The following is a 24,783-nucleotide window of genomic DNA, read 5'->3' as shown; positions in this document are numbered from 1 at the left end:
CACTCGACAACTCGACACTCGACAACTCGACACTCGACAACTCGACACTCGACAACTCGACACTCGACAACTCGACACTCGACAACTCGACACTCGACAACTCGACCTCGACAACTCGACACTCGACACTCGACACTCTGGCAGCCCTGGCACGCCACCACACACTCTACGATTGCAATTCGGTTTATCCTTAGTTGATCGTGCAGTAGGCAGAGAGACAGAGACACTCAAATCTATTAGCTTCTCATCTCAGTTCATCTTCAATCTCGTCTCCAGCCACAAAAGTCTTCAAGTCTCCATCAGAATTGTGCAGACACTTTTGAGAGGCCCCGGCCTCAATGCCAACCAAGCCTTGCTTTTGAACTTTTACACCGCGTCCATGATCCAATGACTTTCTGACAACCTCCCTCCCCTTCTTTCATCCTCTAGTTACGACCCTGGTGAGTGCCTCGACCACCTTCGGCCCTCTTGATCTCCTCCAGAATCAGATCGCGAGCCGACTCCACACCCTCCTTCTTGCCAACAATGGTAATGGCGTCGCCTTCTCCTTTGCTGGAGTTCTTGTTCGGCACCTGAATCTCACAGCCCGACGCTTTGCGAATGGCGTTGATGGTGTGGCCGCCCTGTCCGATAATGTGGCGATGCAATCGAGGGTCGGGCAGGACCAGATATCCCGTGTGTTGAGGCTCTCGTGCTTTTTCAATCAACGATTGAATTTTTTGCTTGGCTTTCGCCACCGTTTCCTCGGAAGCATCTTTGCCGGCCAAAATCACCCAAGGAATCTCTCCCTCCTCCTCCGAAGCGTCTTGGTTGGACACAATATCCCAAGAATACTTCTCCTCACCAGGCTGGTCAGTGATCAAGGGCAAGTCGCCATGGGCGGGTGGTGCCCGAGGCCCGCGATGGCCATCTTTGGACTTTGGCGGCGGCTTCTGTCCGTTATGGTCAATGCGAATATTGTCTCTTGAAAGTTCGCGGAAAAGAGCGCCATTTCTCGAAATAATATTGTGCAAAGACCGCGGCACATTGATCGTCTCGCCTTGGGGTCGGATGGTGATCTTTTGGATATGTTCCTTGGCCTTTTGAACGTTCTCGGGTCGGCCAGCAATCTTGACCCCTGTCTCACCACTTCCTTGACGGGGCACGTTCAGGGTCACCCCAAAGTCCCCTTCCAGCTTCTTCCGGGTACTTCCATTGGGTCCGACTAATTCTCGGTGCTGGGTGACCGGGACATCCACTATCTCCGTGATCTGGTTTTCTCTTTCCTCCACAAAGTTTTCAAGTGCGGCCACGATCTTGTCCACAACATCGGCAGTGCCCTTGACTACCAGAGTGTCTGACTCGTCGCCATGACGAGGGAAACGGACATGTTCTGCGCTGGTGCCAGTGCCACCTGCTTTGGCCACGATACTTTGGATGTTCGCACCTACGGAGAGTCAGCCTCGAGTCATACCATGATATGACAACACCGATACTTACCACCAGTCCCGATCAGAGCGCGGTGATGTTTCCTGTCGATGTTCAGATTGCGTGTGACAATGTTGTCAAAGGCCTTGGATCGCTTTTGCAGCTCCTGTCTCGCCTTTTCAACCTGCTGCTTGGTGCCTTTGACCAGGATGGTGACGCGATCGGAGCCATCAGGTTTGGGAATGTCAATCTGAGCGCCGGTCTCGGCTCTCAACTTTTCCATCTCCTGGCCACGTTTGCCGATGAGTGAGGCAATTTGCTCCTGCGCAACCGACACAGTTGCCGTATGCGAGTTGTCGACCAGGTACTGGTATAAACTCAGCAGCTCGTCCCGCACCTTTTCGGCCTTCGCGCGTGGTCCTCGAATTCTGATTTCATCGTGCGGGAGACCTTTGCTACCACCAACGTCGCTGGCATTGTCCGCAACGGAAGCGTCGTCGCTGACTCGAGACGTCTTGGGAAAGTCGATTCGCACTGCGTTATCCACCTTGTTTTGGATCTTTTGGAGATTCTCTCCACTGCGGCCCACCAGCATGCCGTGATACTTGGGATCGATCTTGATGGCGAAACTGACCTCGTCTTCCCACTGTTTGGCCAATCGCTGGATCTCGGCCTTGCAAGCTTCAGCCTTTTTCTGCGGCCCTTGGATGGTGACCTTGCCCGGCTCTCGAGTGTCGATCTCGACATCGTGCTTCTCACGAAGAGCGATGATGTTCGCGCCCTGTTTTCCGATCAAGTTCTTGTTAAATTGAGCGGGGAATGCAAATGTCGTGGTATAACCGCGTTCCTTCTCGTCCTGCTCGACTTCCTTCAGGTAAGATTCAATCTTGCCACGCAGTTCTGCAATGTCCGCCTCGCTGGGCCCTCTCAAGTAAACTCTCTCGGACGGCGAGCCCCGGGAGAGGCCGTTGGCTTGATGCTGTCCTCTAGGGGCGCCAAAGTCGACTTGCACAGGGAAAGCTTCGGGGGGAGAAGGTCTGGGTTCGTTTTTCACAAATTTCCGGACCTTGTCCTGGAACTTTTTGGGCACGTGGATGTCCTGGACGGATATTCCTTGATGTGGAATGTTGCTTAGCAGTTGCGCTTGAGCTTCCTGTAAAGCTTTCTCGAAGTTGGCAATGTCGCCTTTGGTGGGTTTTGCTCGCGGGATCGAAAATGGTCCGCTTTGCGAAGGACCTTCATAAACGAGGATAACTGGATCAGAGCCGTCTTTGGGTACGATCATGTGAACCCCCAGGTTCTCCTTCAACCGCGATCCGTGCATCTTTTCGAGATGGGGATGGAAGAAGGGATCAACCTCCACAAGTTGCAGTCTGGGCGTGGGGTACGCTTGGGCAATCTTGGACAGCTCATTGCGCGCCGAAAGCGCCTTCTGAGGGTCACTGCTAATGACACTCCAGCTTGAGGAAGCATTCGAACTCTGAGGAAAAACGACTTCGGCGCCGTGCGAGTTCATAAAGTCCCGCTCGATAGCCTTCTGCTGCAAGTATTGAGCGAGTGCCCTGGAATGGCGCTCGGGGCCCTGTGGAGCGTCATGGAAGTGCTTGTGCATATCGACCGCTCGGTTGTGCTTTCGAGACATGAGCTCCTCAGCCAGGTTTCGGCCAGCACTGAGCTTGTCCTTCGGCCCGATGATGTGTATCTCCTCGGTTTCTTCGTTGGCAGGAGGAAGAATGACCACACAGCCGGTCTCTTCCAAGAACTTTAGAGGATCCATACCACGATCACCTACAATGTAAGGATGGAGAATCTGTTCGGCGGCCACTTCTTCGAGCAAAAGCTTTTTCTGGAGCTCGCCAGCCAGCTGCTCGAGCAAAGTACGGGCTTCCAACGCCGCGGCTTGTTCACCGGAAATCACAATATGGCTGTCCCCGTGGGGCACAAACAAAGCAGGTCGGTCGTCCTCGGCAGGTCGGGGTGGTGGTTGTTGTTGCCACGTGTGGTACTGGGGCACGTTGATACGGAGATCGCGATCCTGTTCCAATTGTCGGAGACGGTCCGCATATTGCCCAGCAATGAACGGATAGAATTCTGGGGGTATATCACGGACAGGAAGATCGACCTTTGGCTGAAGCGCTTTAACCTGGTTGGAGATTTGCTCGTAAACTTGTCGAACTTGAGCTGCATTGCCGCGGATCTCAACGACATCGGTTCTCACTTCTTCGGCATTTGTTGCTGGTCTGGTATCTCGGTCGATCCGGATCCTCACATTAAACTGGGTTTCGAGCTTCTTGATGTTCGCGCCGCCCTTGCCGATGATCTGCGCCGACACGGTGGAGGGTATCTCGAGTTTGACTTGTTTCTCCAGCGTCAGTTCTTTCGACACGTACATCAACGCCTCGGTGACACGGGCTTTGGGACCTTCCGCAATGAATTCTGTCCGGGTTGCGAAGTTGGTCGGCTTGGGCGTGACAATGACATTAAACTTCTTCTTGACATCGTCCAGGATTCTCTTCACAGGCTTGTTCCTGTCCAGGTCGGCGTTGTCAATTTCGAACGAGTCGCGATATCTTCCGGGTAGCAGCACATTGCCACGAGCGCCGGCAGCGGTGGTGACCGGGGTCCTGGCTCCTGGGGCCGAGGTGGGGGTGCCAGCGCCGGACGAAGTTGGTCGGGGCCCAACAGCTGGTGTGCCGTTTGTGGGAGGAGCTTTGGCAGAGGCACTTGCAACCCAGCCGGAGGAAAAGACGGGTGGTTTGGATGCAGCTCCCAAGGCGGGGAACGCCTCGTCGGACTGCGTGTCGAGAACGCTGGGCTTGTCAGAGGCTTTCTGCTTGCCTGCAGCCTTCTCCGACAAGGGAGGCTCGGTTGTGCCGTTCGAGGTGACTGTGGTATCTTTCGTCTCTTCAACATGTTGATGCGGAGGAGGAGGATGCTCAATATCATCTTCGTCCGGGACTTCTTCAACTGTAACCCGATGCACCTCCGCAGCCTCATGCTGTTCTTTCATCAACTGAGCGGGAGTCTTGGCTGTGCTCGAGCTGCCATCCGCAGCAGGAGTAGCTGTGATGGTGGCCATGATCGTGGTGGCTTCAAGGAAGCCTCGAGGAAACCGGTAGAGTGAAACCGTGCGAAGGGGACGAGGACCGAGGGGTGAAGAGAGGTCAGGGTGCGAGGATCATGAACCTGGGGAAGGGCTGTCAGGGAGATGGAGCAATCACGAAACCTGTCGCTGCGGCTTGCAGTGCCAGAGCTTTGAAGGCAGGGTGACAGAGTGACGGGGTGACACGGTGGTGCTATGGGGGAAGAAGCGAAGGTGCATGCTTGGGATTCTTTGTGGAGAGACTCCCGGACTAGTTGCCAGTTGCTAGTACGGAGTAGAGGCGACTAGAAGGTTGTGCTTCGGAACGGAAAATCATTAAGCCGGGCCGATCCAACCTCAGCTCCGACACAATACAGAGTACACTGTACAGAGGACCTCACAGAGGACCTCAGGAAGAGTACGCCCAGGAAGAGTGATACCTCAGGAGTCTTTGTCCTACCTGGTGCCTGCTACACATATCCATTCACCTCTCGCGTCAACCACAGCCTACAGGGGGGCCTAAGCCTTGTGATCGCGCTTGACGAGTCCAACCTTGACTCCTTCAGCAGGGGTGAGAATGATGTCCGCATGCAGAATGCGCCGGCTTCCATAGTCGATGATCTGGTCAAACTCTTGCAGAATCCGTACCACCGTGTATGCCATCTCCACCATGGCGAACTGCTGTCCAATGCAAATTCTCGGACCCCCATTGAAGGGGATGAAGTTCCAGGCCTTGGGTGTCCACGTTGCCCACCGATCTGGCACCCAGTCGTGAGGGTCGTACGGGAAGGACTCGGAGATGGGCGGATAGAGATCCCTCCGACGCTGCATTGTGAGTGTGCTATATGCAATGCCTGTGCCTTTGGTGCACCCCACCGGACTCATGCCATCTGGGCCTGCGCCGTGTGGGAGAGTGGTATCCACCAGTGCAGCCCGGACGTTGAAAGGCACTACAGGATACAGCCGCAGTGTCTCGTTGATGGTGTAAGTCAGATACTTCATCTCCTTGATCTCTTGGTAGGTTGGTGGCCGGTCATCCTGCCCTAAGAATTCGAATATCTCTGCACGGAGCCTCTCGACCACTCGCGGGTTTTTGGCCAGCTCGAGGAAGAGCCAGGACAACGTCCCAGCGGTCGTATCTCTGCCAGCCAGAAGCAGTGCCACCAGTTGATCCCGGACGACTTTGCGATCTCGGGTGTGGCGGGCGAGGGCGTGAATAAAGGTGTCAGACCGAGACAGCCTAGATTCCAGCTCTTCAGGAGACATTGACAAGGCCTCGGTGATGTATGGCTCGATAAATTGTTCCATGGTTCTCAGTCCTGCATCGAAGGACCGGTTGGAGTGGAAGTGTCTGAATGGTCTAAAGAGATGTGAGCCATAATCTGCGTGCTGAATGGAGGGACCCACCCCAAGCGGCCCCTTAACGACTGAACCCTCTGTACCTCGTCAAAGGCGGTTGCAAACTCCGACTGCTCTTTGTCCAAGCTGCCGACACTGTGTCCAAACAGAAAATGAGTCGATGCATCGAGGCTGAAACGAAAGAGGAGCTTGTTCAACATGACCGGCTGCCCATCGCCCGGGCCCATCAGAGAAATCAGCCTGCGGACGTGTGTTTCGATCAAAGGCAAATCGGAAACCCGTTCCCGGACAAACATAGGCCTGATGAGCTGACGCGAATTGTGCCACAGTGGCCCATCGGTGGTGAAGATGCTGTCTCCAAGGAAAGCTTTCCACTGCTCATGGAATTCTTCGCCTGTCCATTGCTCGCCAAGATCAGTCGTATACAGATATTGAGACCACAGAGCAACTTGAAAGATCACAGAGAAACTGACCTTTGCCAAAATCCTGGAATTGGGTGGTCAGGATCGCCTTGATGTTCTCCGGATCCGCCGTGAAGATGGCGCGAGAATTGGCCAACATATGCAACTCGGAAGTATATGAGCCCGTTCCATTGTGTGCGGTTCCGGTATGTTCGTAGATCCATTCCCAGAATTCCAGGCTCTGATTTCTCAAGATGGCGAGTGTCGAGTGCACTGGAAAGTCAAGCCCTGTCCACCCGCAATCAATATCAGTACCGACCACGAGCCAGACCGCAACTAGTAGCCAACTAACCAAAGATAAAACTGGTCGTGACCCTAGGACTCTCGCCGCCAAGTTGGAGGATGGCTTGTCGCTTGCTGTATCTCCTGACATACACAGAGGCAACATATGCCAGATACAGGAATACAACCAGATACTGCCAGGATAGAAAGTGCTGGATCATCTTGATCTTGAGCAATACCTCATCGAAATCAGGTGCAGTTGCGATCAGCCCAAGAAGCAAAAGAACCTCATCCAAGGACGTAGAGAACAGTTATCCTTGTATCAGTATCTGGGAAGGATGGTGTGAAGTCTGGAGTATTAGGGAACTCTGGTGCCTACGGCCGGGCGAACCGTCATTCGTACTTCGTATTTGCCGAATACGATATACGACCGAAGCAGACCGGGCACTCCATCGCACGTATCCGCATCACCTGAGTGGTAGGAGTTAGTCCCACAGATCTCGCAAGGTAGGGCCGCTCCTGGTTACCGCAGCATGGTGAGTCTCGACCGTCATCTACGGAATACGGAGTATCCGTACTCTGCATGTAATCACCGGTATCCGTGCCCCCTGAGAACTTCTAGGTAGTTTGCTGACTTAAACTTAGTAGAATGGTTGGACATTGAATATGCAAGTCCCCCGTATCTACTCTGTATATTGCTTTTGGCCATCACGCGTCTCGGTCAATGCATGCTGGTCACTGCAAATTGCCGTTACAGATTGCACCCACCCTCCATGAGACACCAAGTCATATGGACCGGCGACATGGCTGTGTGGTGATCCGTAACCTCGCGCTCTCTCCATTCGCCTAGCCTCCGGGATGCGTCCTCGAGCATCGTTTCGTGCCTGACACCTGTCCAGAGCACCTCGGCAGCCGCCGCCACCCGAGGCCATAACTTGAAGTCAAGGTCAATCGAATCAGTCTGCTCACTCCACATCAAAACTTCACCGCCTTCGATGTTATCAATCAGATCGGCGCTGATATTTGCCAAAGGATCATAGGTATATATATGACGCCAGTTGTGGAAAGGGTTGCAATAATCAAGATAAGGCTTCTTTAATTTGCTCGGATACCCTCCCGATGTATTGTATGGTACACCAACGGGTGACTTCCCGGAAGGATATGGCTCGAGGAAGACACCGAAGCCACCTGAAAACACTTGAGAAGGACTCCAGACCCAATGGGGATATACTCACAATCAAGGTACCAATGATGGTAGTCTCCAAATATGACTCGATGGCCCTTCTTCAGTACATCTTTGATTCGTTCACTGTTGCGCCAGACTTGGACCAGAGTGCTCACCTTTCGGTTATCATTTGTGACTGAAGGCAGAGTCAGATTCCAGTCCAACAGCATTTCTTCCCAGACGACCGGCTGAAAGCCGTGCTGGAGGGCAATGCCAATGACATGATCGATGAATTTCTGCAGCAAAGGCCGCAGGACTTGGGGTTCGTCGCTGGCCACTGTCTCGTCTAGAAGGTAGGCTGCAAGGTTTACCTCATCGCCACCAATATGGTATAACGAAGTGTATGGACGTGTTCGAGGCAAAAGGTCTTCAAGGAGGGTAGTGACAAAAGTCAATACGGCAGTGGAATTGAGCTTCAGTTGTCCGCTTAAAGGCTCCGCAGCAAACGTTGACCAGTCTAATCTGTTGTAGGCGGCTATCAAGTCGGGATATGCATTAGCGACAGAAGCTGTGTGACCTGGCATATCAATCTCAACAAACACTGATACTCCCCGTGAGGCGCCATGAATCTGGATCGCCTCAAGACTATCAGCACTCCATACCAGGTGGGGCTGGTAGGCGCCCTTTGTCGCCAGGTCCGGAAGCGACGGGATTTCAAGTGGCCAACTTTGTGAATCGGTGGCGTGGATATGTAGTCGGTTCATCTTTGTCCTTGCCATGGCATCGATCGTGCGCGTCAAGTCTGAAGGACGGAACGGATTTCGAGCTATGTCAACACTCAAGCCTCGGTGACGCCACTTTGGTCTATCAACAATTCTTGCCGGCGTTCCTAGCATGTACGATCCGGAATGGGTCGAGTGTGCATAGAAGAACTGCTGAAAGGTCTGCAGCGCCCACAGCGCGCCAATTGTGCTATTAGTCTGAATGGTCGCTGTTGCGTTGTCGATCATAATTTCATAGGACTCGTCGCCGGCAAAGAAAGCCAGTGGATCAAAGGCTCCAACATCTGGGCAATGACTCTGCTGTATCTGAAGACTGGATAGGTAATGTCGTTGAGCCATCACATCGGGTTCGAAAGGTGAGTGCCGTTTATGGAGCTTCCAAGGGACAAAGTTGGTATTATGCATCGATTTAATGGTCTCATGGACCGCCGCCTGCGCAATCGAAGTTTCTGTGATGGCCTTCTTGCTACCGTGGAAGTCATGGTTCCCAGCAAAGGCTTGAAACTCGTCCCAAACGGTTTGAGCGAACTGGTAGGCGCTGTTGACGAAACCTAGGACAGGCAACTTTCCGAGATCAGGAGGATAGTCAAACAAGACAACATCTCCTCCATTGCAGCGGAAGGTGGCCGTGAGTGCAGGATCTAGCCACAACACGCCGGAGCCGGTGGAAACCTCGGCCGGCTGGGGCCATAGGGCCATCACATTTGTGATGTAGGTGAGGAGTGCGACGTATGTGTGAGAAAGCATGGCCGATGACAAGCCAAGCATGAGACAGACTCGGGTACTAAATAGCTGACGGAAGCTTCATCAAGCTATACACTTAACGAACAGTTTGGACCAGGAGCGTGACCTCGAGCATGTATGCTGAAGGGCGTTGCAGTAGCATTTCGACTTGCAAGCAAGCCGGTCGAGGCCAGATGCCTGGACACAGCAATGGCTTTAGAGTGCCCGGTGTGGAAGAGGGCGTTTCGGCTATGCTGCTAAGTGGGCCGAGGTGTTTATGTGTACTCTGTAGAAGAGGGATGATATAGGTACCTAGTATGCCTTAGGTAGCCGTGTCTTTCGGTCGGCGTGGATGATAACGACCTTAATATACGAACGACCCGAATAGGCATGGTGGGAATACTGGCTTCACGTGACACCTTAAGTCACGTGCTTACATGACTAATGGCGATGTGGCAGAATCCCGCCACCCAACCTGCCGCTTTTGCAGCGTGATGCCAGTTACACTGCAAATAATCTGGCCCGGCGGGTGCAGTCTGCAGTCTCCAGTCTCCAGCGATTTTGCTCCATTACTACTCCCGTACAGACAGCCAGCTTCTTCTATCCTACTACATCCATCGCAACTCAGTAGCGCGCTTCATTCACCCCCCGAAAGGCCCTCGTGGACATCTCAATCCCCCCGTCCGACACCCTCAGACTCGAGCAGGGCCATCAGCCGTTCTCTCTCATTGTGTCCGCAAACGAACACGACGCGCGACTGTCGATTCTTCTCCGTCTGCGAGGCGAATCCTGCCTCGCCGCCCTCCTTCGTTCCCCCATTTAGCGGTCGTATCGATCATGTCGACCATCGCTCTCGAGACGCCCCTGGCCGAGACCCTCAGCAATGCAGTGCACTCGAAAATTGTCGAAGAAGGTTGGACCCAAGAGGATGATACCTCGTTAGCCGAGTACATCGTGCTCATGCTTGCAAATGGCAAGACTCAAGACCAGATCGCGTCAGAGCTTGCGGGCGAGTTACTCCAAGATGCGAAGGGCACGACAGAGTTTGCACAGTGGCTGTTCGACCAGGTCAATATCCTTTCCACTGGTGCGACATCCTCGGTCCCTGCAGAAACATCACAGTTGTCGGGCCAAACGGGTCAGGCTCTGGCGTCAGAACCGGCGTCTGGCAACTCGACCGAAAACGGAAACTCTGCCATCCCCGCGGCTTACGACCAGGATATGGCTGATAATGCCCCCGAAAATGCGTATGTCCATAGCCCCCAGCGATGTCCGATCTAACTTGCTGACAATTCCATAGACCTCGAGGACCAAAAGGTTTGCACGGGGGTAGGCCATCCGGCAGAGGCGGACGAGGCGGCGGAAACAACAAGACCGGCGAATCAGCGCTACATCGAGTCCGCGGCAACGACCGCATCAACACACATTCAAATACACACGCACGCGGCACACCCAAAGGACCCCGCAACGTGCAGAACCGTGATCTGCGTCCTGGCATGCAGAAAGCCTTGAACAACATGCCCATGTCGGGCCCTCACCAAGGAATGCAGAATCCGATGATGATGAATGGTGGGCAACCGGGCCAACCCATGATGCAGATGAGCCCACAACAACAATTGGAGTTTATGGCGATGATGGAACAACAGACTCGAATGCTGGCGCAAATGACGGGCATGATGCCCGGTGCAGGCAACTCCTTCCAACCGGGCGGGATTCAACAGAACGGCCAAGGTCGGTCATTGTTTGATAGGGTGGAGCCAGGCCGCGGTCGTGGAGGCATTCGAGGGCGCGGACGTGGCGGCAGCCATCAAAACGGGCACATCAAGGGTGCAGCCAAATCAAACGAGCAAGAGGCTGCGACGGAAGGCGACGGACAGAGCTCTGAAGTCGGAGCGTCCGCTATGGAGGTCGAGCAGCCTGGTCTTGGAGAACGAAAGCCTCAAGACCCGGCGAACACCATGTGCCACTTCAACCTGCGGTGCACGAACAAAGACTGCCCCTACGTCCATCAATCGCCTGCAGCACCCGAAGGTACAGTGGTCGACATGGCCGATACATGCAGCTTCGGGGCGGCGTGCAAGAATGTCAAGTGTGTGGGGAAGCATCCATCACCGGGCCAGGTCAGGGCGTTTCAGGCCCAAGAGCTCTGCAAATTCTTCCCCAACTGCACGAAACCGAATTGTCCGTTCAAGCACCCGACCATGCCGGTGTGCCGGTTTGGAGCCAACTGCAAGACGCCGAACTGTCAATTCACCCATCTCCAGACTCCGTGCCGCTACAACCCGTGCACGAATCTACGATGTCCTTACAAGCATGAGGCGGGCCAGCAGAAGGTCAACAACTTTTCGGATTATTCGTGGACGCCTGATAAGCAAGCCGATCCAAATGCCGGCAAAGAGCATGTTAGTGACCGCAGATTTGTCGACGAGCAGGCCGGGGAGGAGGAGCTGATTAAGCCGGAAGGTGGCGGCGCCGACGTCGACACGACTGGCAATACGAACATGACACAGGAGGTGATTACCTGATATGGACCATGGCCACAGGCGGAAAGGAAATTCAGGGTTGGCGGCACGGAAAGTGCGCGTCCGAGTGCAAGATGATGGGACGGCCACCGTAGGAAATTGTACATTACGTGGGAATGACAAAGGGAGCTCTGAGGGGGATCTGAGGCTGGCTCAGACTTCAGACTGTGAGTATGGACTAGCTATAGCCATGAGGCTCGTTGATGTGACGGCGACTGCCGTGCTGTCTGAAGGTCCCACGGGCATTGAATCAGCAAAGGGTCTTTCTTGGAGCGAATGGCCATAATGAATAAATAGGTTGGATGCGTTGTGTGTGTGTATGTGTATGTCCATTCCCATTTTCGACTGTCGAGGTCCATGTAAGATGCATGCGTTCGTACTGTACTACCTCAGGTACTTAGTAGTGTATCCCATGGTCCATGTATCCGTACCAGATACTAACTGTTCGTCTATGCATGCCGTACTATGTGTGCTGCAGTAGGGACGGGACGGGGGTATCATTTTCATTTTCATTTTCATTTTCATGTTCATGTTCATGTTCATCTTCATGTTCATCTTCATCTCAATGGCCACACTTCATCAGAATGGTCACACTTCATCAGAGTGTCTTGTGTGTGTCTGGTGTGTCCTACATAAGCCCAAGCTTGTCGTCGCCTCAACTATTTCCATGACCGTTTTAAAGCCAACCCAGTTGAACTCCCAACTAACTACCTTGCCCAAGGTACCTACCTACCCAACTCCCCACTACCTTGCCCTACGTACCTACGTACCTACCCACCTACCCATCTAGGTCGGTAGCCATCGCTTGAACGCTGTACACTAGACCGAAGCACTGGAAGCGCCGGGCCTCGAGGGGACGGGAGAGGAAAAGGAAGTAAGGACAGAAATGAGCAGGCAGGCCAGACTCAGACAGCTAGGACAGCCCATATGAGCGTATCAAGCCCAGCTCAGTAGGCACCTAGAGCACAAACGCCCTCAATAGACACCTAGAGCACAAACACCCTCATGTGCCCTCCAGCACTCGAGCAGGCCACACACCCTCTCGCCACAGCCATGCTTGCAGCGCACTTTGCCCCAGTATCCGCAGACAGTACAGAACCAGCGCGGAGGCCGCGCCAGGCCGGCATTGCTCCCTAGGCGCATCGACCGGTCCGGGTCGTCGAGCGGCTTCGCCCGCGCCGCCGTGTAGCTGAGCGGCGGCTCGGCCAGCAGAGCCAGCATGACGCGCTCCGAGGGCATTTTGGGCACGTCGCGCGTCCGTAGGAGCGGGTCGCGGTCTAATGCTGGGTCGTAGCTGGGCGTCGGCGTCGTCGTCGGCGTCGATTCCAACCCCTGTTCCTGTTCCTGTGGCTGGGACGATTGATCGTTTGCTGTCGTGGATTGCGACTCTGGTTGTTGCAATTGCAATTGTGGTTGTGTAGATGAGGGTGCTGGTGTTGATGCCGGAGCGTCCGACATGTCCACGTCGTTAGGTCGGACATTCTCATTCTCATTCTCATTCTCATTCTCATTCTCATTCTCATTCTCATTCTCACTCTTGACGCCTTTCGTCATCGTCGAGCCCGTTTGTTTCAGCGGTCCTGTGCGACGCGGTGTCGGGTTTTCCTTTTCCTTTTGCGTTTGCGTTTGCGTTTGCGTTTGCTTTTCCCTTTCCCTTTCCCTTTCCTTTTGTGTATGCGTTTGTCTTTGCGTTTCCTTTTGCGTTTGCTTGTTCTTTTCCTTCCCAGTCGCTGTCCCCGTCCCTAATCGTCTCGAGTCCGCCGTCTTTTGCACATGTCCATGCGCCCAGTGTGGTGGAGGGCCCATGACGGGCGCCACGATGCCAGCACTCCCGTAGACATTGACTCCAGCCTCCTCGTCGGCAAGATAGTGCTGGAATGTCCGGCTGTAGGCCAGGATGCGGCGGACATTCGGCGTTGCTTTTCCTTTTCGATCTTTCCCTACTCCCCCTCCCCCTCCTACTCGCCCGCCAGAGCCAGAATCTCTCTTGGGCACGGGAATGTTGGCTTCGCGATGGTTCTCTTTGGCCAGATCGTTCAGCCGCTGCTGTATGGCCTTCTCTTGCTTCGCCGACAACTTGTGCGCCGCTTGCGCTTGTGCTTGCGCGCTCGCCATCCCGTCTCGGCCTCGTTTGCGTGAGCCCAGTGCCACCGCAGGTATGGGCGCCGGCGCCGCCGTGTCGGGCACGTATAGCCAGCCATGAGATGGCCGCGCCGCTCCTGATGTGATCGGGAGCTCTTCGATCAGAGGCATTTTGCCGGCGGGATAGGGGAGGGATTCGTTCCGAGTACGACGTACTACGTGGTCACGGTCAAAGGAATCTGGGGAAAGTTGAGGCGTTGTAACTTGTACGGATACGGGATATACTCACATGGTAGGCTAAGGGGCACCTAGTAGGCACCTAGTCAGTGTTTAGTGTTTGCCGTCTGCTCGCCGCTTTTAAGTCCACTTGACCGCCGTGACCACCGTGACTCTGGTGTCCTCGCTTTATGCTGACCTTCTTCTTATTGTTACGCCGAAAGAAGAATTCTTGTCGAACTGGTCCGCTCTATGGAAAGTCCCATCATGCATCCATTCTAAAGAAGACGAACGCTAAATGAAACAATCACTATGTGCTTATCCCAGGTGGTGGCTAAGGCTGCGATCTCCGTCTCCAGGAATAGTACGTATCATGTTACGGGTGCTCCACCCTATCAACAGTAACGCGCCCGTCGAATGATTTTTCTGAATAAGGAGAAACCCTTGAAGCGGAAGAACGTGTAATGGGTACTAGGTAGTATCAACCTCGTCCTAGGACCTGCAGTACTACTCAGAACTAACTACCTACCCTTACATGTACGGATACTCAGTAGGTACAGTATATACTATCCGCCGTTGAAACGGCTCGCCTCGGCCACTAGTAAAGTAGCTGTCTACGTCACAAATACGCGACTCACAGCTGCTCCTCACACGCATCCGATGAAGCTCGAGAGACTCATGGGGCCCATGAACTTAGAGAAGAGTGCTTTGAATCCCCTCTCTTTGAATATCCTCTCCCAAGTAGAGCGTCGTACCTTCGCGTTGATACCAGGACGTACTGCTCCATAGGCATAGTGAGATGACGGCAAGAGGGACAACACCAGCACACTCGCCTCGAAAAGAGAGGGAGAGAGGGGCTTGAGTGACAGGGAAGACACAGGAAGTTTCTTTACTTTTACATAACGCTCCAACCTGGAAAAGGGACACCCGAGTATGTGCGTGCAGGGCCTGACCGTGCATCCGACCTAGAGAGGAGGGAAACCCCATCCCATCTCATGCATGCCCAAGCTATTCCCGAAACAAACCCTTCAGTCCATGTAAGCTTATTTTTTGATTTGAGACACTTTGTTTTCAAGCTCTGTTACGTAGGAATGGATTCGTTGCACTGCTGCTTGGAGGGCCTGCACCTGCGGTCAGCAATGGATTCTCCTCGGAACCCCATGGGCAAGCAAGGAGAGAGGCGAGACAATCTCGACCTGGTCCATGCCCAGATGCGACTCGCCGTGAGACTGGGCAAGAGAGGGCGCGTGGGTGACATACGTAGATATCTTCGGTCAAGAGCTCATTGGAGACCTTGTATTCTTCGAGGATGTAGTAGTAAACTGATGCTCCTGCTAGAGTCGAGCCGAGAAGGAAGCCGAACAGTCTGGTTCAAGCACGTATTAGCCCACGTTCCAACCCAAAGGAGCTCGTCCCATGTCATGCGCATCAGCTCCTGTCGAGAGCCAACCGCCTCTGCAAGTCCGGTCGGCATTGTGTACATGAGGGAGATAGCTCACCCTCCTCTGAAAGCTCCAATCGGCTTCTTCACAGGCGCCGCTGCAGCCTCTTGGAAGCGTCTGCTTGTCGTCTGGAACGATCTCGAAACCAAGGGAGGGGAGGATCGGAGTGTTCTGGCCGCGGAGGAGATGCGTGGGACGAGGAGGCGTGAAGCCATTGCTTTGGTGATGGATCGATCGATCGATGTTGCGTGGCAGTGGCAGTGGCAGTAGTTGAGCTCTATGAGAGCCTGAGGGTTCGGCGACGGTTTGCAGACCAAACTGGACAGTCGACAGTCGACGGAGACACTGGAATGCACTGCAGGTCGCGAGCAGTCGGGCAAATTCGTATTCAACGCGCACAATATTCCTAGGAGGGAGATTGGACTCGTGAGATGGTCGGCAGCAATAGGAATCGCTTCTCCACTCCGTGCCTCGGGGCAATTATGGTATGTGCAAGTGGTAAGTGGCAGCTGAGTGGCAGTGGCAGGACCGGGGGATCCGCGGGCTCTTTATAAGCGGCTAGCTCCTCGAGGCTTGTAGAGTATAGGCACCTAGGCACCTAACCACCTCCCCCTCCCAGCTAGCTAGTACGGAAGGACCTAAAATGCTTAGGGGCAGTCACAGTGCCTATGCCGTCATTACCTTATTAAGCCGCACTTCCAGCCAGAGCTGGACTTCTTGAATCCAGACATGGCTTGGCCTCCTGTGGCTGAGCTTCCCGTGGTCATGCGCAGTTGCAGTTGCAGTTGCAGTTGTAGTTGCATTTGTACGAGGGACTGCTACTCCTCCTACATGATTACAGTACCTACAGAGTGCCGTCATCGAGAGTGTGTACCTAGGTACCCTTTGCTCTGTAATCAATGGCTCATTCATGAGGTCTGATAACTATCTAAGCCACAGCCTTCAGTCAGACAGACAGCACACCACAGCCTATCCTTTCAATCCACGAATAAATCCGCCACAAGATCCTTTCGGCAGGCTTCAATGTCCACAGGTTGAAGGCTGTATGTGTCTTCAAAGGCGTGGATGCTCAACTGTCTGAAGAAGGGCATCAGAAGCGCCTGAGGGTCTTCAGTGGTCCGGGTCAATTCTGTACACAGCCATGGCTTCCTCGCCTCGTCCTCTGAGACCGTGGGCATCTCAATTTCCCTCGTTCCCTTGCCCACTATCTGATCAGCCATTGCCACCGACTCAATGTCATGAGGAGGGTACACAGCGTCGACGGTGTCGGTGATAAACAGCCATTCGTGCAACTGAAACTCCTCCGGCTTCAGGAGCAAAAGGAGATCTAACAGCTTGGCGCCCTGCAACTGCGAGTAGCTGGTAAAACGAGACCCCTCGCCCTGTTGTAGGCTTGTAAAGAGCTCACGAAGCTCCGCATCCACAATCGGCCAGATCGAGACCAAGTGGACGTGAGAGTAGGCCAGAATTATCGCCCGAAGCACCAGGTAAATGTCTCCGCGGGTACCTGACGAGGGCGAGGACGACACCGTAGCAGTCAAGAGTTCTTCCATTCTGAGCATTACCTGGCCGAAGTCCGACACGAATGCGTCCACATCAGCGGCAAGCAGGAGCAGTGCCACCCTCCTCAGGGTGAGTTGTGTGCGTCTGTCCGCCTCTGTGCGCGCTGCTGTGGCTCCAACGCCAAACATCAAGCCCGCGGTAGTGGGTGGCGTCAACCTGGAAAGAAGCTCGATCAGCAGACCCTTATCGGACAGCCAGACTTGTTTCAACAGTGGCATCCAGCCCATCTCAGCCAGCGGAGCAGGCGACTGGAAGAATTTGGCGTCGTTGTAGGCGTCCAGCACGTCCTTCTTCCATGTTTTGTTGCTCGGCTGCGATTTGGCCATGAGGTGGACCAGCTGCAGGATGTCAATGCTGACAGACTGTGGGAACTGTCGCGATCGCAGCGCCGGTCCCGTAATATGTAAGGCGATCCCAGACATGGTGGTGTTGAGCCTGTCGAGCTCTCCAAGGGCATTTCCGATGATCGGTAACGCCTCGCAGATGATGTGAATGGCATTTCCAGCCTGCAACGGGCTGTTCCGATGGCCTGTGGTCGTCTCGGATGGGCGTTGCGACGTCGTGTCAAGGCCAGCCGGTCGAATGGTGAAGATGGCAGTGAAAAGCCGGGCACAGAGGTCGCTCAAGTCTCGCCGCATCCTCAAAACCTCCCCAAAATTTGTGTTCTCCATCTTCTGACAGATGACTGCGACGAATTCCAGAAGCCGGAGCAGAATTTGACGATGGGGCATCGGGTTGGCGAGGACTTCCCGCAAGAAGGCCGTACAATCGGTCCAAATTTCTTCCAGCAGGTCGTCCTCCAGAGCCTTTGTGTAGGCTATCAGGAATGCCATGAGCTCAGGTGCACTTACATCAACCGACAAACTTGATTTTTGAGCCTGGTCAAGCGCGGCTGGATTGGTTCGGTTGTAGATAGCATTGAAGGTGGCTGGCATCATGAACTTGGGCCGCGCTCCGTCAAGGCTCTGCATCAGATTCAGGGTGACATCGAGCTCAGTACCTCGTCGGGCGGCATCAACCCACATGCCCATCAACGTTTCGAGGCATTCCTGCGGCTCGGCGTCGGTAAGGTGCTCCAGAATCCTTCGCGTCCTGGTGCGGAGTCGAGCGGATATATAGGCGAAAGACTTGGTGTCGGGCATCGCGTCAGATGATCTTTTCAACAATCTCCAAGCCCAGATCTCGCCACAGAGTTTGATAGTGTCCTGCATGCAAAGGATAACCGTGAGCCGGCTGTTGGCGATCGATCGCACCTGGGACATGTCTGTGGCATTGGAGCTCGCGGACTCGGGCCCAGCTGCCTGGTCTAGCAGATGTGTGTGCGCCCTGGCCAGAATGTATTCGAGGCCTGCAAGAAGATTCCCGAGGGACCGCTCTGGATTCTGCGCACTCGGCGAGGCATCTTCACCATTGATCTGGACTGTGGGCAATGGCTTCTCAAACAAAAGCTGCATCTGCTCAAAGTACGCCCTGATTCGTTGGCAAAGGCAGGCTGTTAGTTTCAGCATGTTTGCAAAAAGTGTCTGTGTAGTGTATAAGGGGATGGTGTTGCAAAGCACTGTGATCCACTTGTCAATGGTTGAGTCGATCGGCTTTGATGATATGCCTGTCATCAGCGTCGTCAAGAGATCATTTGGGGGAGGCCCAGCATTGGGCTTTGTGAAAGTCGTCCGCAAAGTGTCGAGGATGTCCTCCTGAAGCGAGCTATCATCAGCCACGCTGGTTAACCGTTGCATCAGCAGAGATACCAACGTATGGAGACTCCGAACATCGGTTTCCTCTATGACCATGCGCAGCATTGAAAGGACCATCTTGATCGATGCCTCGTCTTGCTCAGAGGAGACCTTCTCCACACACAGGTCAAGTATCATCTCGGAAAATCCGTCCGGCGCAAATATTTCGTGACGCTGCACATTGGATTGTCGGACAATGGTCAAGACTTTTTGTAGCCGGTGGAGACCCAAAATAGAGAGCTGAGGAGTCGAGGCACCGACAGATTCAACGTAAGCGATCCTGAATACTGGAATGATCGATGGCAGATTATTCAGCCACACTCGACGCGGATCATCCGACTGAGAAAGATCCAGGCCATCGATCACGCTCAGGACAGGCTGCCGTAGCAGAGCCCACGGCACTTCATCATCCTCGAAACGGACAGTCGTTGAGAACATCTCCACATTGATCTCTGGAAACCGAGTGTGTTGCCACAGCGTCGAAAAGCGTGCCATCTGTTCTGCCAGAACTGCTCGTGTTGAAGGCTCTCCACACATGAGTTCCATGATCTTGCTGTCCACCAGAAGTAAGTGTTGCGAGATAAGGCGATGTTTCCATATCTGTTCGACGGCCTCGACGTGGTATTGTGGCGTCCGAGGAGGAAGAACAGCCCAGAATTGGGAGACAAGCTCTGGTACGAGATTGAGCAAATGGCGTTCTGTGAGCGTCTCGCTGCCAGGGTCAAAAGCGTGAAGGGTGTCGACTATGACTGCAACCGTCCTCACCATCTCGTACCTCAAGCTCGTCTGTGAAGGCAAGTTACGCAGTATCGGATAAAGCTGGCTGCCAAAGTCAAGCTGACGCAATGTCTGCAACGTGCTGCTCCTGGATATAGCTCTGGCGAGAGCTTTTGCAGAGGGTCCGAGTAACTTCTGATGACTTGGCTTGTTTAAGCAGTCGAGAACGATGAGCGCAACGTTTCGGAGCAACAGTTGAGCTGCCCCTGCAGGAGAAATGATATCGATCAGAGCCTTCTTGACGTAGGAAGAGTTTTCATATAGGGCCTTGATCCTCGTCATCCAGCCGTCCTTGGGGATGTCATCTATTGTCTCGCTAGACGCCCCCACAGGTTGCGGTGGGAGCAGGGCGAACAGGCTTTCCAGCAGCTTTGTCAATTGTTCTGCTTCTGGGTTAGCCTCAGTCGAACTTGAACTTTTGTGCCCCAGGATCATTTCAGAGACCGCTAGGCACACCAGTGGCAGATGTATCGCTGTCATTTCATCTTCCTGTAGATTGAAGTTTGACATGATAAATTCGACCAGGCCCAACTCTCTCTGATCAAGAAGTTGAAATAGTTGACTAGTTAGCAACTGAGGCTCGATGGCATCGAAGAATACATTAGCGCTTCGGAAAACCTCGTCGAACGAGGCTTGCGACGGTGCTGTTGTCTGGTATCGCTGTAAATCTTGCATCGCCGGAATGAACAAGGCTTCGACAGGTAGCTTTCCGATGATCCAACGATCCATCAGTGAAAGCATTATACGGAAAGGACGGGCTCTGTCCACAGGTGATACAAACTCCTTTTGCAACATCTTTTCGACGCTGCGTATCACGGACTGTAGCCCATAATTCTCGAAATAGTTGCGTCTGCTAGATGCCGGGGCCACTTTGCCTTGGCCTGATGGGGACGTAGGCTCAACAGCTGATCCCGGTAACATGTCAGTCGAGCCCTCTCGTTTATCTTCCTTGCCAATGAACCATGTCCACAGGCGCCGGTTCAAGCTCATGTCCCTTCTTAAGACGACAAACATTGCAGAAGTGACCAGGACATCTAAATCATTCTTGGGAATATGGGTCTGGAGAATGGGAGCGCTGAGCGGGAGGTGAGAAACCAAAAGATCAAGAAATCCGCGCTGGACCAATGCCTGTTCATCTTGAAGCCCAGTCGCGAAACACCGTACAAGGAGACCCGGTTCGGGAGTCGTCACTGCTTTGGTGGCGTGCTCCAGGGTATCCGAAGCATTTGTGTCTTCCCCATTTTGAGCATGGCTCTGATTGATGCTTGGCCCCAATTTTGGAAGCTGTCGCGTCAAGTAAACAAGGGCGCCCGGCCGTCTACTCTTGCTCGTGATTGAGGCGAGGAACAGACTTTGCCAAAATAGTTCCTCGGAATCGTCCTCCGCAAAAATCTCTCTGAGATGATTGAAGGTCCCCAGTGTGCGGTCAAAATCCTCACTGTTTTCCTCCTCTATACCTGGAAGCAGAGACAGGACGATGGCCCTCAATGCGGGTCTCAAGATATGGCTTGGCAGCATCAAAATGTGTTCGTCGTAGAGAGAGAGGAACAAGGGCCTCGTGCTCAGCGAGGCAAAAGTGAGAGTGTGAGAGACGCCAGGGAGCCAGATAGGCAAGTCGCGGGACAAGCCGTCTTTACCAAGTAGAGTGAAGACTAGGTTGTAGACTTCCAAAGCTTTCTGATGCACCCCTGAAGGTAGGGATGGCTTTAAGCATAAGGCAAGGTACTTGGCCAAAGTAGACTTCAAAGGCACGTCGGCATTGGGAGGAGACGCCTGCAACGCCTTTGCAAGGCGGCTGAGGAAGGCGATGTAATCTGCCCATTCGTTGGTGGCATCAAATAGACCAAGGGCCCTCTCGACGCCCGCATGATAGCGGCGAATTGCCTTAGGATCAGCCGCCATGATCACTGAATCGCATGGCCGGCTGGGGAAGCGAGACGGCAGAGTTGTCGAGAATCAAGGCTCCATACTCCGTACTCTATCTGGGGTGTAAGATCCGAGGGTCGATACTAGTAAGTGACGAAGAGGTGGCTGGTGGCTACCGAATCAGGTTATGAGCTTGCATACCGAGCAGCCGGGAATATGCCATGTCCTTGTAGTGGCAGAGTCTGTAAGGGCCTTGCCTCTTCATCAGGGGTTCTTCGTGTCTGCGTGTCTTCGTGTCTGCTAAATCAGGGATGACATTGAAGACACGGTGGTTTGCCGCGAGGCTCAAATGAACAAATCAACAGCGCGACGCCTGCCAAGGGAAAATAACCCGTCTAGAGTCAGATCCATGCCGCCCTTAGCCACCGACCCATTAACCCCCAAACCCCCACGATAAGCATAAAGCGGCCAGATCTGTGCTGCTCCCAGCGCCAATCCGGCATCGAACTGCTTTCCACTACGGAGTACGGAATATGTGTTGGAAGTATTGCCATCATCTTCCAGGGCATGCCATATCTGATCGTCTGCCATTATGCATGGCATGAGCGATGAGACGTGTACCCAGAACAGTGCCTATGATGGAGGGTAATCCCCCACGGAACGCTGGACCGCATCGCATTTGTCCAGAGCTTCAGTGACCCAGTGACCCAGCACCCGTCCGCTCTGTTTTCCGAGTCAAGAAGATGGACGGTAACAATGCCAAAGCGAGTCCAAGTACTCCGCCATGGAGCGAAGAGGCGGAACGGCCGCCACTCCCACCCAGGCCAAGCGAGCTGAATTTGATGCAATTGACAACATCCACGAGCAATGCTTCCCGTCCTCCCACACGGGCAGGTCTTGTGTCAGGGGCCACGACCGCAGTATCCATGGCTGACGTCAATAGCTACAACAGGCCTGACGGATCCAAAGAGTTACGTGTAACGCCGTCTCGCGTCTCTTCGAGCCCCTCGATTCGAGCAGCCACGAGTAACAAGACCAGTGAAATTGGGGAAGACAACTCCAGCATCAGGAGCTACGCGCCGTTCGGCCGCTACATACAGGATACGGAGAGCATTTTTGACGGCGAGGTACAAGAAGACCAGGGGCTTTCTTCGTCGTTCAGCGATGGGATGTTTGAAGATGGCCCTGACAGCTTTGATGATGAAGAAGATGTCGACTTTGACAAGGAGTTTGACGATCCGGATGACAAGATTGTTGGTGAAGAGATGGCTCATAACGTCTGGAAATCCAAGCGGAAGCACTTCATCATTCTGTCTGCGGCGGGCAAACCCATCTACACCAGACACGGCTCGGATGCCGTGATCTCTGCTTATGTCGGCATCATTCAGACCATTATCTCGTCATACTTGGACTGGGACGATCAATTAAGGAGCTTCCGAGCCGGGGGAGTCTTGTTCGCCGTTCTTTCTCAGTCCAATTTATTCCTGGTCGGAATCACGAGCCTTCCAGAAAGTGAAGCTCAGCTCCGTGTTCAATTGGAAGCTTTGTACATGCAGATTTTGTCGACTCTGACCTTACCGACTTTGACGCATCTGTTCTCCGTGCGACCTTCAACAGACCTCAGACGTCCACTGGAGGGGACAGAAGTTTTGTTATCGTCGCTTGCAGATACATTCACGAGGGGTTCTCCTTCGACGTTGCTGTCTGCCCTCGAGTGCTTGAAGATTCGAAAGTCGCATCGGAACGTGATCAACACCACGATGATCAGAGCTCGAGTGGATGACCTACTCTATGGTCTTATTGTGGCAGGAGGAAGACTGGTCAGTGTCATTCGACCCAAGAAGCACTCTCTCCACCCCGGCGACCTCCAGTTGATCTTCAATATGATATTCGAAGCCGAAGGTATAAAAGCCGGTGGCGGAGACTCTTGGGTCCCGATCTGCCTACCAGGCTTTAACAACACTGGCTACCTCTACATGTACGTCAGCTTTCTCGACATGCGCGGCGATCAAGCGCGCGAAATGGCGGAAAACGAGCGCATCGCCAAGGAAGATTCGGTCGCCATCATTCTCCTGAGTGCCAACAAGGAGGGCTTCGAGGACCTCCACAGCATGAAGAACTATCTCGTGCATGAGTTTCGACGCAATCAAAGCTTGCGCATCATCCACGCGGCGGTTCAAGCCGGTCGGCCTGCGCCCACCGACATTATTGCCGGCACTGTTCTGCGACATTTCCTCTACAAATCCAAGGGCAATGTGCAGTTCTTCATGCCCTCGTACTCGCCGAATTTCGAGACGTTGAAGCAACGCAGACGTCTGATGTCGCTGTATCACCATCTGCATGCCAGCGTGCACGCCAAACATGCTGCCGTCAAGGTGCATCATAGCGTCGGCACGTCGGCGACTGCCCTGGCCTGGGTCACTCCCATGTTTGAACTCTACTGCGTCGCCAGTCCTTCGACGTCGAGGAATGCTCTGGCCCAGAGCGTCAACAAGGTGTTGCAGTGGGTGCAGAGAGAAGAGGAGCGAATCTTTATCATCGGAGGAGCGGTATTCTGACTTGCGGAGTACATATATACGGCTTCTGAACCGTTTGTTGAATCCGAATCCAATTCAATTTCTAATTCTTGTTTCACATGGTCGGTGTGGACACTAGATAGTAGTGCAGAGGCTTCAATTCAGGGTAGAGTTACTTTACATGACTGTACGGATACTTGAAGCGACGTTGATGTCTTGACTTTACAATACTGTACTTGAAGCGACCTGATGTCTTGACTTTACAATACTGTACTTGAAGCGACCTGATGTCTTGACTTTACAATACTGTACTTGAAGCGACCTGATGTCTTGACTCGAGGCAGGTTTTGAAGGAATAGAATAGACAATCAATTCATGCTACAATCAATTTGTTTTTGATATTGATTGGCATGTTTGATTCTTGATATGTTTGATTCTTGATATGTTTGATTCTTGATATGTTTGATTCTTGATATGTTCACTTCTTGACATTGGCATGTTCGATTCCACACTGACATGTCACGTACGTACGTACGTAGTCACATTCACGATTCTCCCACCGCCCGGTGCAGCACGTCCTGTATGATATTTGCGTCCCGTTCCACATCCACCTGCCAATTACTGACGGCGATGCGTGCAGCCGGCTTGCCGCGCCAGACCGTGCCGGTGAGATAGATGTGGCGCGTGGCATTGACGTTGGTGACGAAGTCGGCATTCTTGGCCTCGTCTCGGACTCGAAATAAGACGACGATGAAGGTTTTGGCAAGGATTTCGTTGTGGCCGTGGTTGTTGTGGTCGTGGTTGTTGTGGTCGTGGTTGTTGTGGTCGTGGTTGTTGTGGTCGTGGTTGTTGTGGTCGTGGTTGT

General features: G+C 53.5%; 9 protein-coding genes across 9 annotated transcripts in view; 2 read left to right on the top strand and 7 right to left on the bottom strand.

Annotated features, from left to right (window-relative positions):
* Positions 1-425: 425 nt before the first annotated feature.
* A1O3_02442 (uncharacterized protein) lies at positions 426-4,486 on the bottom strand (the record flags this gene model as incomplete). The annotated part of the gene is made up of 2 exons (XM_007732582.1): positions 426-1,426; positions 1,480-4,486. 2 exons carry the CDS (start codon positions 4,484-4,486, stop codon positions 426-428), a joined length of 4,008 nt encoding a protein of 1,335 aa, XP_007730772.1.
* Positions 4,487-5,008: 522 nt separating this feature from the next.
* A1O3_02441 (uncharacterized protein) lies at positions 5,009-6,752 on the bottom strand (the record flags this gene model as incomplete). The annotated part of the gene is made up of 4 exons (XM_007732581.1): positions 5,009-5,849; positions 5,897-6,242; positions 6,322-6,537; positions 6,602-6,752. The coding sequence occupies 4 exons, from the start codon at positions 6,750-6,752 to the stop codon at positions 5,009-5,011; spliced, it is 1,554 nt and encodes a 517-aa protein (XP_007730771.1).
* Positions 6,753-7,282: 530 nt separating this feature from the next.
* Positions 7,283-9,225, bottom strand: A1O3_02440 (uncharacterized protein; the record flags this gene model as incomplete). Its single annotated transcript, XM_007732580.1, has 2 exons — positions 7,283-7,719; positions 7,767-9,225. The coding sequence occupies 2 exons, from the start codon at positions 9,223-9,225 to the stop codon at positions 7,283-7,285; spliced, it is 1,896 nt and encodes a 631-aa protein (XP_007730770.1).
* An 813-nt stretch (positions 9,226-10,038) lies between these two features.
* A1O3_02439 (uncharacterized protein) lies at positions 10,039-11,726 on the top strand (the record flags this gene model as incomplete). The annotated part of the gene is made up of 2 exons (XM_007732579.1): positions 10,039-10,448; positions 10,502-11,726. 2 exons carry the CDS (start codon positions 10,039-10,041, stop codon positions 11,724-11,726), a joined length of 1,635 nt encoding a protein of 544 aa, XP_007730769.1.
* A 972-nt stretch (positions 11,727-12,698) lies between these two features.
* A1O3_02438 (uncharacterized protein) lies at positions 12,699-13,976 on the bottom strand (the record flags this gene model as incomplete). The annotated part of the gene is made up of 1 exon (XM_007732578.1): positions 12,699-13,976. The coding sequence occupies one exon, from the start codon at positions 13,974-13,976 to the stop codon at positions 12,699-12,701; it is 1,278 nt and encodes a 425-aa protein (XP_007730768.1).
* Positions 13,977-15,281: 1,305 nt separating this feature from the next.
* Positions 15,282-15,678, bottom strand: A1O3_02437 (uncharacterized protein; the record flags this gene model as incomplete). The annotated part of the gene is made up of 2 exons (XM_007732577.1): positions 15,282-15,387; positions 15,521-15,678. Coding segments are annotated over 2 exons (264 nt in total), but the record flags the coding sequence as incomplete, so codon positions are not given.
* A 762-nt stretch (positions 15,679-16,440) lies between these two features.
* Positions 16,441-21,438, bottom strand: A1O3_02436 (uncharacterized protein; the record flags this gene model as incomplete). Its single annotated transcript, XM_007732576.1, has 1 exon — positions 16,441-21,438. The coding sequence occupies one exon, from the start codon at positions 21,436-21,438 to the stop codon at positions 16,441-16,443; it is 4,998 nt and encodes a 1,665-aa protein (XP_007730766.1).
* A 707-nt stretch (positions 21,439-22,145) lies between these two features.
* A1O3_02435 (uncharacterized protein) lies at positions 22,146-23,960 on the top strand (the record flags this gene model as incomplete). Its single annotated transcript, XM_007732575.1, has 1 exon — positions 22,146-23,960. One exon carries the CDS (start codon positions 22,146-22,148, stop codon positions 23,958-23,960), a length of 1,815 nt encoding a protein of 604 aa, XP_007730765.1.
* A 503-nt stretch (positions 23,961-24,463) lies between these two features.
* The window catches only part of A1O3_02434 (uncharacterized protein), a gene marked incomplete at both ends in the record, with an annotated part of 2,041 nt that continues 1,721 nt past the window's right edge, over positions 24,464-24,783 (bottom strand). Inside the window, one exon of the mRNA XM_007732574.1 lies at positions 24,464-24,640. Within this exon, the coding sequence (XP_007730764.1) occupies positions 24,464-24,640 (177 nt within the window). The remainder of the gene's footprint in view (positions 24,641-24,783) is intronic.

Source organism: Capronia epimyces (genome assembly GCF_000585565.1).
Source record: "Capronia epimyces CBS 606.96 chromosome Unknown aczIQ-supercont1.2, whole genome shotgun sequence".
In the NCBI taxonomy this organism is placed as follows: domain Eukaryota; kingdom Fungi; phylum Ascomycota; class Eurotiomycetes; order Chaetothyriales; family Herpotrichiellaceae; genus Capronia; species Capronia epimyces.
Note: the sequence above shows the minus strand (reverse complement) of the source record. Positions and strands in the feature narration are given on the sequence as shown.